The sequence below is a fragment of the Poromitra crassiceps genome (genome assembly GCF_964638095.1).
Source record: "Poromitra crassiceps genome assembly, chromosome: 9".
Taxonomy (NCBI): Eukaryota; Metazoa; Chordata; class Actinopteri; order Beryciformes; family Melamphaidae; genus Poromitra; species Poromitra crassiceps.
The window spans coordinates 4,926,805-4,939,351 of NC_139630.1; the positions used below are offsets into that span (position 1 = coordinate 4,926,805).

At 42.6% G+C, this 12,547-nt stretch overlaps 1 protein-coding gene across 1 annotated transcript in view; it reads left to right on the forward strand.

Annotated features, from left to right (window-relative positions):
- Positions 1-9,730, forward strand: part of adgrg6 (adhesion G protein-coupled receptor G6) — a gene marked incomplete at its 5' end in the record, with an annotated part of 119,249 nt that extends 109,519 nt beyond the window's left edge. The window contains one exon of the mRNA XM_083643747.1: positions 9,374-9,730. Within this exon, the coding sequence (XP_083499873.1) occupies positions 9,374-9,585 (212 nt within the window). The 3' untranslated portion in view covers positions 9,586-9,730. The remainder of the gene's footprint in view (positions 1-9,373) is intronic.
- Positions 9,731-12,547: the final 2,817 nt, after the last annotated feature.

Consider the following 12,547-nt stretch of genomic DNA (forward strand, 5'->3'; position numbering starts at 1 on the left):
CTGTGATGCTCCGTCTCCATCTCGCTGTGCAGCCTCACGACTGCCTCGCCATCCAACAGCCACCATCCACTTCACTGCCTGAGCTCAAGCAGGCTGTTTGAGGCTCGGTGGTGAGACGGTCCGGTCGGGTTCACACACTCCGTTTCCTCCTCGGAGGCTTTGGGGAAGCTGCTTGTCAGTGTCACTGAATGTTACCGTACGTCTAGACGTGCCGTTTGTGCACTGAGCTTGTGTGCGCTTCACTGCAGACCACACAGGCTTGCACTGCACCATCTCAATGTAGTTTCCTGTATTGTGTGTGTGTGTGTGTGCGTGTGTGCGTGCGTGCGTGCGTGTGTGTGCGCGCGCGCACGTGTGTGTGTCCTAGACCCGTGTGAATGGACACACCCCTGTCACTTTCCACAGCATATAATTGCACAATGTAAGAATGACATTGTTTCTAACTCCAGTATATTGATACATAGGTTTTGCGTTTCTGTTGAACAAACTGTACTTAATTGATCTAAATATTGGGTATAGATATACACACTAATATATACAAATACACACGTCACTCATCGCTAGGCCACCCTGCTGGCACACACACACGTGTGTGTGCACACACGCCCACACACACATACACACACACACACACACACACACACACACACACACACACACACACACACACACACACACACACACACACACACACACACACACACACACACACACACCATGCAGAAGAACACATCTGTGGAATCAATTTTCTGGCCTGGAATCTATGCAGTCATCCTTCGCAGGTGCAAGGCGAGCTAATGTTTGTCTTTCCTAATTAGAACGGTGCCTTCCAGGATGAAAGCGTCATTATCAAAGCATCTATGAGGATTTGATATTGATTCAAGCCACATGCCAGTTTCCTCTCAATAAACAAAATAACCTGGTGGGAGATCTTAAATCAGGGCGAGGAACTCACTGCAAGCAGCCAAAGTTGATGCATTTGAATATTGGTGTGTTTGTCTATTTTACCGGCTGTTGAAGCAGCTAACCAACCGTCATTTTGAAGATTCTGGCCTATAATTGCACAGGCAACAAAGTCTGCTTCTCGTTTGAGATGATCGCTCAGATGCATTGTGTCATCAGAAAACTCTTTAGACGATTGGACAAACAAATGGAGACAGACCTTACTTACGTATTTCTTTCTTTCTTTGATCCAAGTTTGTTCGGATTTCCCCCCGTCTTCTCCCCAATTGTACTCAGCTAATTTCCCCCTGCTGTCCCGGCCGTGTGCTCCACCCCCTCTGCCGATCTGGGGAGAGCCGTAGACTAGCACATGCTGCCCCCGATACATGTGCAGTCGCCAGCTGCTCCTTTTCACCTGACAGCGAGGTGTTTCACCCGCAGGATGTAACGTGTGGGAGGCACTTGATACGTCTGGATACAATATAGAATAACTTCTGTCAGTTTTTGAGTGTACACATGCTTCCATCTGTACAGTTTGTGCTTCCATTGTGCTGTTCCCTACCTCAAGTACAAGAGATTTCAAATACTTAAAGACTGTCAGGATATATTTCTGAGATATTCCTTATGTTAATACCCTGGAATCAAACAGGCATACAGTATTATAGGATAGTGAAACTCTGAAGGGTAACAATGCCCACAGAGTCTGACGTCTTTACAGGAAATTGTCAGGATATGTAAGATTCCACAGAAAATTCAAGGCTTAGCTTATGGCAAAGATAACAGGATGGCTTCCAAAGGTAACGCTCAACATGCGGTCAGCATGTGCACTCTGTTGAGCGTTCTCTCTCCTCTCGTTCGGTGTCTCTGAGGTGGGTCACCGCTGACCAGAGATGGGAAAAGTACTGACATTCTGTACTTGAGTAGAAGTACAGTTACTTGTGTAAAAAACTACTCTGGTAAAAGTAGAAGTACTGATTAAATTATTTTACTCAAGTAAAAGTAAAAAAGTACAGGCTCTGAAATGTACCCAACGAGTAAAAGTAAAAGTATTTTTACCGTATTTTTCTGAATGACTGAACCTCACATCATAGAATATAATTTGAGGATAAAAGATCCCCTACAAATGTTTTACACATCTTAAAACTCTACTTTAAATAGTGTGCTATGGTTTTTCCACACAAAACCCCCCCCATTAAAATCATATCTAGTCCTCCCTCATTAATATTTCCATGATATATAAATGTGCAAATAGTTAGACAAGTTTAACTGCTGGATACAAGGTGTCCCTTACAAAGTGCAGTATCACAATACTCGAGACTGATATGATACTGATACCTAATGGATAAGGAACTGAATGTCCACAGGTTGATCACATTCACAAATTCAAGGTTTATTATTAAGACAGAACTGTCTCTGGTGTTAGGAGAACACCACCATATTCCATATTAGCTGAATGTTGACAGTGCACAAACTGAATGTATGTGTTAGAACAACACCATAAGGGGCCATGCACGCAGGGAGCGATTATTTAAAAAAGAATGCTTGGAAAAAAGCCAGATTATTGGCAACTCTGGAAGCAGCGAGATGAAAATCCTCCTCTCCTGGGAGAAGACTCGAGGTGGGAGGAGTGAAGAGGAGCAGGGCGCTTTTCCTGTTAAACTTTCCTCAGCTTTCAGTGCCCAGAGCACTGCGCTACAAAAAAACACCACCAGCTTTTAAACGCGATGAAATGCTTCTTGAAAGAGATGCGCGCTAAGCGCGTATAGAGAATGAATTGCAAAAAGACGAGCGCTAATAAGTGCTGGCTGTCTGCACGGCTCCTAATGTCTGCGTGTGTCTCCCCTCAGAGAAAATCCGTGTTTCTCTTCTTTGTCCACGCCCCGGAGGAGTGCCAAGTCATACTATTGGCGGAGCTGGAATGAGCTTTTATCAGCAGCGCTGGGAAACTCGTCTATTACTTCTGCTCCGTTCTCCCGTTTCTACTCGTTTTTAAATTAGGCTACATTCTCGTGCATTTAAACAAAAGTAACGAACCTGTTTTGAAAATGTACACAAGTAAAAGTACAGATACTTGTGTTAAAATGTAACGAGTAAAAGTAAAAAGTCGTCAGAAAATTAAATACTCAAGTAAAGTACAGATACTCGAAAAATCTACTTAAGTACAGTAACGAAGTATTTGTACTTCGTTACTTCCCATCTCTGCCGCTGACAAGAGAGTCTCTGAGTTCCTGTGCCAGGTTCTTTCTGTCTTTCTTACACTTTCCAGATGTTTGAGCTTAGTGGATCCTTACCTCCCCCAACACGTGGTCACAGGCCGGTGCTTCCAGAGAGACTGTACCGGGACACAGGTTGAACATCCCGTCCCTTGCCGCCCTCGCCCCTCCCCTCCCTCGTCAAAATCACTTTCCACGTGTTAAATTCAGAACTGGAGATACAGTATATTGCATGTGTATAGGGAGGATATGGAAACGACAAAACAAACACCCACATTTGACCTCATTGGGTGTGTCAAACGTCCAATAAGCACAGAGCCAGCTGCTAATTGCTTCAGGGAAGCAGAGGTCAAATCATTGCTGTCATCGAAGGGTGATCCGGGACCTGGAGTCCGTGATCAGAGCCCATGCCAACAAGCAACTGTGCGTCACGTAACATCTTCATGGTGCGCAGGGACACCAGTTGGAAGCCATTTTTGGACTCGTGGCAATATGTCGAGCATGACAACGCGGTTCCCGGTTTGTTTAATTTGGCGCAGATGACAAGGACAACAGTAATTATGAGCTTTTGTTGTTGGCGAGGCACACAGAGCGGAACAGCATGAGGCACATGAAGTTATTGCGTGTTTTACAACGTTACTAAAAACTGTGATCACAGGCATGCCATGCCAGCCAGCAAACATAAAGATCTGCTTGACCTTGACCAACCCGTTTAACATGAACAGTTTACGGTTTCTTTGGCTCAGTTTCCACAAGATAATTCCAATGTGCAGAAGAACCCTCAAGGCTGCTAGATGTGGTCCAGATCGCATCACCTTGAAGTAAAAGCTTGAGCGTAATGACATCACTTGAATTTAGTTTGACAGGCACAGTGGCTCAGTGGTTAGCGCTGTTGCCTCACAGCAAGAAGATCCTGGGTTCGAACTCTGATCCCTCCCAGGTCCTTTCTGTGTGGAGTTTGCATGTTCTCCCCGTGTTCGTGTGGGTTTCCTCCCACCATCAAACACACATGTATGTTAGGGTTAAGACTCCTGTCAGTGTCCTGACCAAGGCACTGGCACAAGAACTGAGTTTGGTCCACGGCCGCTGCACTGCGGCTGCCCACTGCTGCTAGTCCTGGTTCCTAGTAGAGGATGGAGCATGCATTTCCCCCTGGGGACACTAAAGGATAACTTAAATAGACAAAATTGCCATTGCTCAGATAATTATAGCCTCAGACAAAAAAGAGCTTCGCGAAACCTTAAGGGTTTATCAGATTGCAGGCACAAAGGATCCAAAGTGCAAGCTAGAAGGGTCTATGAAGAACTTCATGAATGGATGAACTTTTCTTAAATGTCATTAGGATCATTTTTTTCTAGTGTGGAATTGTAGGGTGTTATTCTGTTGTTTCATTCATAAAGTAAAGTACCGTAGAATGGCAATATCATCCATTCATTAGGGTTAGTAATTAAAATAAACACCATCTTGCAGCAGAAAAATATTTATGAACCTACTTCTTTGACTGTCAGTCAAATTCATGTACTCAAAAACCCCTTTAATGAAGAATTTGCTTACAAAATGTGGCATATTATTGAAATTAACAATTTTTGAACCCTTACAAAATTCTAATGGACATTCCTTTGGGGAATACTGAGCAATGAGCATCAGGAGAGCATTTGACTGGATATCATTTTGGAATGAAAAGGTGCATACTTGTTTTTTCAGTACAGTACACACACACACACACACACACACACACACACACACACACACACACACACATGGAGCTTTCTACACTTATAAATTGTCTCTTTCCGATGATTAATTGGATGTGACACAAGCTGCATACCAAGAGACACCACTAGGGGACTGAACCTGGACGAGAGGCATTGTAGTCAGAATCTATTGTGTGGGAATTATTTTCCACTCTCTTCTGTCCGTCCTTTTCAACAGCTTTTCTGTTGAAATCCCCACTTACGTTTTATACTGCCACATCAATTCTGTCATTACTTATCAAATCCATTTGTGCTTCACTGAAAGCCATCACGCAAACACCCTGCTGAGTGTATGTGAGGGACAGTGTGTTGACAGAAATCATATAATAGTCATTATTCTTGTTAACAGAGAGAAAGAATGGCGTCGGGTTACCATTACGGTTTTTGAATTCCAATACCGACATTTCTTTTGGGGACGGGATTGAACATGCTGATGACAGACAGACAAGTGCTGATGATGTTGAAATTAAAATATGGTCATTGTCGTGCCAAAAAACTACCAAAACTTACAAGAATTTGAATTTCATCCTGCTGGTATAATGCCTCAAGAAAGCATTTAGGCCATGGGAGACTAATGTTGTTTTTCCATTATGAAAAGCTGGCCGGAGCAGCAGCCCAGTGTGGCTGGGATCTGCGTTTCCATACAACAGGGCTTCCCTTTGAACGCCTCTTTAACTGATGCGTGCAGGAACAGTGTAGTCACTAATGGTCAAAAGTCGTGGTTAAAACGGTGGATTAACATTGCATTTCCCCTAGGTTCTTCACAATAAAAATCCTTCTCTCAGTAACAGGGCTCTGAGCGATCAGGAAACGGTCAAATAAAGCAGATATTTCCCTGCTAGCCCAGACGTGAGAGTAACACCAGCCAGACTCTCTCCTGAGCGCAGGTACAGGCCGAAATGGAGATAGTCTGGCCAGCGAGACTAGCCCCACTCTGGAGTAGGGCCACCTCGAGCGCGACATGGCACGGCTTCTTTTTTAATGGAACCAGAAATCAGTGCGGAATAGCATGGCTTGGAGTGGCCAAAGGTGTCAGTGGAAAAGGGCCATTAAACTCTCCATTGAAACCAAGACTAATGAAATTCTCATGTTGGTTAGCAGTTCCTTATGGAAGGAGGAGGCAGGTTTTATTACAGGTTTTATAGACTTTCCCGCCTGAAGTTATTATTGACTATATATTCTCACATACTGTATAGTGTATATCCTCACCTAAATCATATGGGTGCTGGTGGGCAATATTCAATGGCCAATATATTTATTTATAGGCCAATATTGACCAAACTCAATCTAACCCTAATTAGCACAGGGTTTACTTTATCAAGTTAATACATTCTAGAGGCACTTTTTCAATGTCCAGGGTAGAGGCACTTCACGTTATATAGTGTTAGGGGCGGGGCAATGCTAAGTATGGCTCCATTGCATCATCCAGCCACCACCTTAGGCCCGCCCAAAAAATCCTGATCACAAAAATGGTGAAAAACAGTTTCATTGTCTAACTCCGCATTTGGGTACTACATGGTTCAGTCTTTTAGCAAGTGATTTCTAACATGTGCAATGTGTTTAGAAACAAATCTCAGAGTTTGCTTTACAGGGACTCTAGTATTGTCAACATTCAACATCCTCGTGAGAATATTGAGAAAGAAAGAGAGAAAAGGAGCTGTGTCATTGCTGGATTCCGTATCCTCCTTCTCAGAGGAGATATTGTTTTAGGCTTCGTTTATTTAGTGATGGACACCATCACAGATGTTTGAAAAGTATAAAAAAAAAAGTTAACTTGGGACTTTCCTACTGTCTGTTTGATAAAGAAAAAAAGTACTGGTCCTTTAAAAAGAACCATCTGGGATGAGCAGTCATCACTTCTGCATGCTCAGAGTGTTTGCTTTGAGGTGGAGCCCTGCTGTTATATTTACTTGTCTAATTAACTCTTTACGTTTCCATCTCAGTCCAATCCAGAGTTTGGAATTATAATGTTCCATCTGCACTTAGTTTTGAGGTGTGAGGTGTTTTCACATCCCACAAAGCCAAGCTAAGTTTGCATCCACTTAACTTAACATAAAAAAAACATAACTTCAAAACAAAAACCCGTTTATTGTGGCAAAAATGTCAGATGGAAACTTAAAATTAACAATAAACATAATAATAAATAAATAACTACAGTATGATGTTGGTTTCAATTTGGGATTTCTAAATGCTGACTGTGATCCTGTGCAACCAGTAGACCAGTAGAGCAAGGCACTGACTGCCAGGGTTCCTCTGGTTTGATTCCCAATTGAGCTTAATGGGCCCAGGGGTGGGCAACTGGTGGGCCGCGGGCCGCACGCTATTGCAACAAACTATATCCAGGATGCACATTGTACATGCAACATTACTAATCTGATTAATATGACATATCTGGGTGATGTACGCCATCAAATTGCTGTAGCGGGCTGTTTTAAAACTAGAGAAAGGTTTCTGGTGTCATTTGAATGGAAGAATTACTAAGAATTTTATATGAAAAATATAAATGTTGGTATAATAAACTTTGATTACCAGTCCTTTCATCAAATTAGTAGTTATAATTGGGAGTGATGGTGTTACAGTGCAGCTACTGGTGGAAGTGTGGTCACAATCTGGCCCTCTGGTAGCGAGGATTTTTGTGTGTGTGGCCCTCTCTATCATCAAAGCCTAATGACACTGGGGTAAAAAGTTCTTAAAGTCAAACTCTGTATGTGGTTGCCATATTTTGGGGATGTCTAAGAATCTGCCTTTGCTCTTGTAGTAAATGTTATCCAACGTATGGTAGCTTGAGAGTTCATTCCACCAGTGAACTACAGCTGGGGGATTGGATGCTTTCCAATTTAACGCTATGCATTTCCTAGCTGCCAACAGGGCAAGATCTATGTATTTACGTTGAATGCATTGTTTTTGTTTGCTTGTTTGTCCAATAGTCTTGTTTGTTCTTGGATTATTGTGTATCTTATGCAGTTTTCTTGTTTTGTTTTGTTGTGTTTTGATGTTCTTTGTGGGGGATATGGGATATGATAGTCCATGTATGTCGTGTAAATACCTCATGTTCTTTCTTAAAGATAAAAAAAAAAAAAAAGGGACTAGTCGACTACTAAGCACAGTGTGGACTAGTGGTTTTACTAGTTGACTAGTCGACTAGTCTGTGAATGCCCTAGTGTTACGCAAGGCGGTAACACTACCATCCCTGGTAGTGTTATGCAAGGCGGTAACACTACCATCCCTGGTAGTGGATGGTAGTGTTACCGCCTTGCTCTGTAGAGCAAGGCGGTAACACTACCTCGATTAATTGTTCCATTCCCAATATATGGGTCGAGCAAGGCAGCATAGGTCAATAGTTAAAGAGGCGTGCTCATTTCTAATGGCACTACTTATGCAAAGCACTCATGTGACTGTAAGTTAATTGGTCTATGATGTTATAATATATATCTTCACCACTTGCCTGTCAAGAGTGCCAGATGAGATGCAGGATACTCGCCAGGCAAGTCGAGTTTTTCACTGGATTTAGAGGATCTGTATCAAAACAGATCAGAGCTCGATCATGACGATTGATGATTATTTGTATTGGATAACTCAACTGAAAATGTGAGTTGACCTCGAAGCTTCGGTTGGAAGCTTGTGTTTCAGACATTGCATGCTAATTCTTATGTAACCACGGCCTCTTTCCACATGCTTCCCATCCTCTTCTGTAGACCTACAGTACGGTCCAAACTGACAGCTTTCAAGGTCCAAATGCAACACAGCATAATAATGTCCAAACATACCAATGTTCCTAGTTGTCCTTCTAGATCAGGTATGCACGCAATTTGAAATTTGATCTTAGGATCAAATACAAAATTAAATCCAATATAAATTAGACTGCTGGTCTGAAGTCCTGACATGACCCGTCTTGGCTTGGCCTGCCAGTGTTAACCTGCCTTTGACATCCATTGGAATTGCAAGGCCCTTTCAGGAAGAACGCCAAACGACCCCAAAACAGAACTCACATCAGACAACAACTAGATATTCAGGCAAGGCATTTGAGGCCGGTAAAGATCATCATCATCATCAGCATATATATATATAAATATATATATATATACACGTGTGTGTGTGTGTGTGTGTGTGTGTGTGTGTGTGTGTGTGTGTGTGTGTGTGTGTGTGTGTGTGTGTGTGAAATGATTATGCTATTACGATGAATTATCCTTATGAATTACGATGTGGAATGGCTCTTAATAACTTGTAATATTGTTTTTGCAATAATACTGTTCAACTTTTAATAATACGATTAGGCTACTAAAGTGTTAATAACAAACGTTCAAATATTTTATTTTGAGTGGTTGCATCTTTGCAGCATCTAGAACAGGCTAAACTATAATATTATTCATGATTGATCATGTAATGAATCATTCTTAGTTTATTAATCCAATATTAAGGGCTAATTCTCACGTCTCCCTCTGTCTCTCTGCTCCCTGGATGCAGGTAAATGTTACTCCAACCAGACCAGCCCTAAGTGTGTCTCCACGTCCTCTTCCTCCTCGGAGGTGGAGCCTAACTCCTCTTCCTCCTCGTCCTCCATCCTGCCCGTCAGCCAGATGATCGACAAGGTCAAGGGTTACTGCTCCACGCGCTCCGACAACTTCTACAAGAACATCATCATGTCCGACAGCTTCAGCCACAGCACCAAGTTCTAGAACCCTCCTCTGTGTTCTGGAACTGTCACGGATTGTCTCTCAAACAAACCTAAACGTCCTCATACTGGCAATTTCAGCGACAGGGGACAGTTGTAGAGAGACATTCTAGAACAAACCCAGCTTAGTTTTCTAGAACTTCCCCAGATGTTATAGAACCCTCCTCTGCATTATGAAACTGCCCCTTATGTTCTAGAACCCTCCTCTGGGTTCTGGAAAGAATGACCCCCAATCTCCGAGAACTCCCATCAGTCTTCTGGAGCTGCTCTCAATGTTCTAGAATCCTCCTGTGTCCTGGAACTGCCCCGGATTTTCTCTCGAACACACCTGAACTTATTCACACTGGCAATTTCAGCCACAGAGGACAGTTTTAGAAAGTTTGGGGACATTCTAGAACCCACCTTATGTGTTCTAGAACTTCCCTGGATGTTGTAGAACCCCCTCATGGGTTGTGAAACTGCCCCTGATGTTCTACAACCCTCCTCTGGGTTCTGGAATGAATGACCCACAACCTCCGAGAACCCTCACCAGTGTTCTGGGGCTGCTCTCAATTTTCTAGACCTCTTTTCTGTGTTCTGGAATTGCCCTCTTAAGTTCTAGAACACTCCCTCTCACGGACACAGCTTTGGATTTGGAGCTCTTTCACGTTCTCTCTCCAATGTTCTAGAACACTTTCCTTCCCTCCCTCCATGGCCCTGGAACTCTGGATTGGAAGCCATGTTGCGTTCCTCATCAGGGCTGACAAAATGTGTGTTATAGCATTGTAGCCTATAGACAGATGTAGCCAATGTGGAAGTCCCAGTTGGTCGCCTACTGACATGCTATTTGGACTGCTGTTATACCAAAAGTTACAATAAATGATGGGGGAGCTAGCTGGATGAGAGACAGTAGACCCTTTGTGTGACAATATACTCATTTGGTTTAATTGTAGAATGTTCAAGAAACAATTGTCCACAGTACTAATGCAGCATAGTTTCAGGATATGTATGAAGGGGGACTTTGACAATGGCTACCACTGTAGTTTATGGGGACCAATCTCATCGCTTTGTATAAAAGTGCCTGCTAAATCATGTTAAGGATGCATGTTCTGAATATTATTTTCACACGAAACAACTGCTAAAAACCAAAAGACAAAGTTAATATAATGAAGAAGTTGAAAGGGAAAAAATTATAATGGTTCAAGTCACACATTGCATGCCATACATTAATGAGGTTGTCGCCCTGGGGTTAAAGGATGGCTTTACCGGTAATCAACCCACTTTATATCATTAATAATCTCGGTATTATAAGCACATGGGCAGTGTTTTACCTTCTCTCTCTGTTTACCTCATGGAGAAAAATGCTCCTGCTGCTGCCTGCAGAAACTCCGCCCCCACCAGCTGCAAGTCATTAAGGCTTGTTAAGGCTCTCCATGTGATTCTCTGTGGATGTACACATAATTAAAAAATAAACAATTACAGCCGCCCTCAGAGCAGATTCTGCCTCTCCAGCAGAACTTCATCACCTCCGTTGTGACGCGTTGTGACGTAAAACGCGTCACAACGGAGCGCTTTGCCAGAGGAGGAAATGGGAGATATCTGTGAGGAAAACAGAGAGAGAAGGTAAAACACTGCCCATGTGCTTATATTACCCAGATTATTAATGATACAAAGTGGGTTGATTACCGGTAAAGCCATCCTTTAAGAGGCTTCCAAGAGCAACGGGGTGGCCAGAGGAAGTTGATGTGGTTCTACTGTATCAAATATCTGGAGCTTAGAGGAAATGAAAGGGAGCAGAGGAGAAGGAAGAGAGGGGGGGGGGGGGTATAGTTCTGGTAGAAAAAGTAGGCCGCTAAATGTTTTGGCATTTTTGTTTTGTTTTGTTTTGTTTTTTAAATACTGTGATGTGAAATTGTTCAAAGTGGCCGTTTGTGTATGTGTGTGTGGAGCCATATCCTCTGTAAATAATGATGTCTTCTATGCCCCTTCTTCTTCTATAGTGTTATACTGCTATGCACCGCCTTCTTTTATAGTGTTATACTGTATGTGTCTGTATGTATACAGTATATACTATATATACAGTATATACTGTATACTGTATGTGTCTATAGTGTTATACTGTTTGTGTCTGGGTGGTTGCTTTTGTTCATGCCTTCATGGGGTCCTGGAAAGGTCACCAACCCAAAGACTGCACATACAAACTCACACATTCTTCACTCCCCATGCCATGCAGGCGCAGTCTGGCCTTTTTACCTCACTGAGAAACAAGTCATTGGGACAGAATGGACAGGAATAACAGAGGAACAAAAGATGAATAGATAAAAAAGAACAGAGGTTTCTTCCTAAAGCGTCTCAAGATCACTCTTGTTATGATTTGGCTCTATATAAATACTGACTGAGGATCTTAGAGCTAAAGTTCGTTCTGAAATTATTCACAAATGAAATGACAAATTAACATAATAGTCTTCCAAGTTCAAGGTTTGTGTGAACGTGAAGCTGGTTTGTCTAACACTAGAAAGGCCGTGCAATGGTCAGTTGACAGCTGTTTCGAATTTTAGAATGCAAATATCTCAGCTTTCAAAATGTTCCACCATGACCTTTCCTAGACTCGCAACCAGTTTTGTTACATTTTCAAAATCATGCAAGGAAAATAGTAGTTATAATTATTTATTTTCGCCCCACTCATATGACAGTTTGTTGGCCTTTTCTTACACCGCTAAACTTTGAGTGGATTTTTGTAGGATTGTCCTCTGATCACATTTGATGCTGAGTCCTTCCTATAGACCTCTGGTCACTCATGACCCTGTCATCCCGCATGCTTTGTTGTAAGCTTGCTCCTTAGGTGAAATAGCCTCCACATCACCACTTGAATTAGATCCTTTGCATAGGACAGACAGTGCTTATCAAGTCATCAGAAGCGGATAACTAGTTGATTGGCGGTTTGCCAACTTCCTGCCAGTGGCCATTTACACTTCACGCCAGCCAAA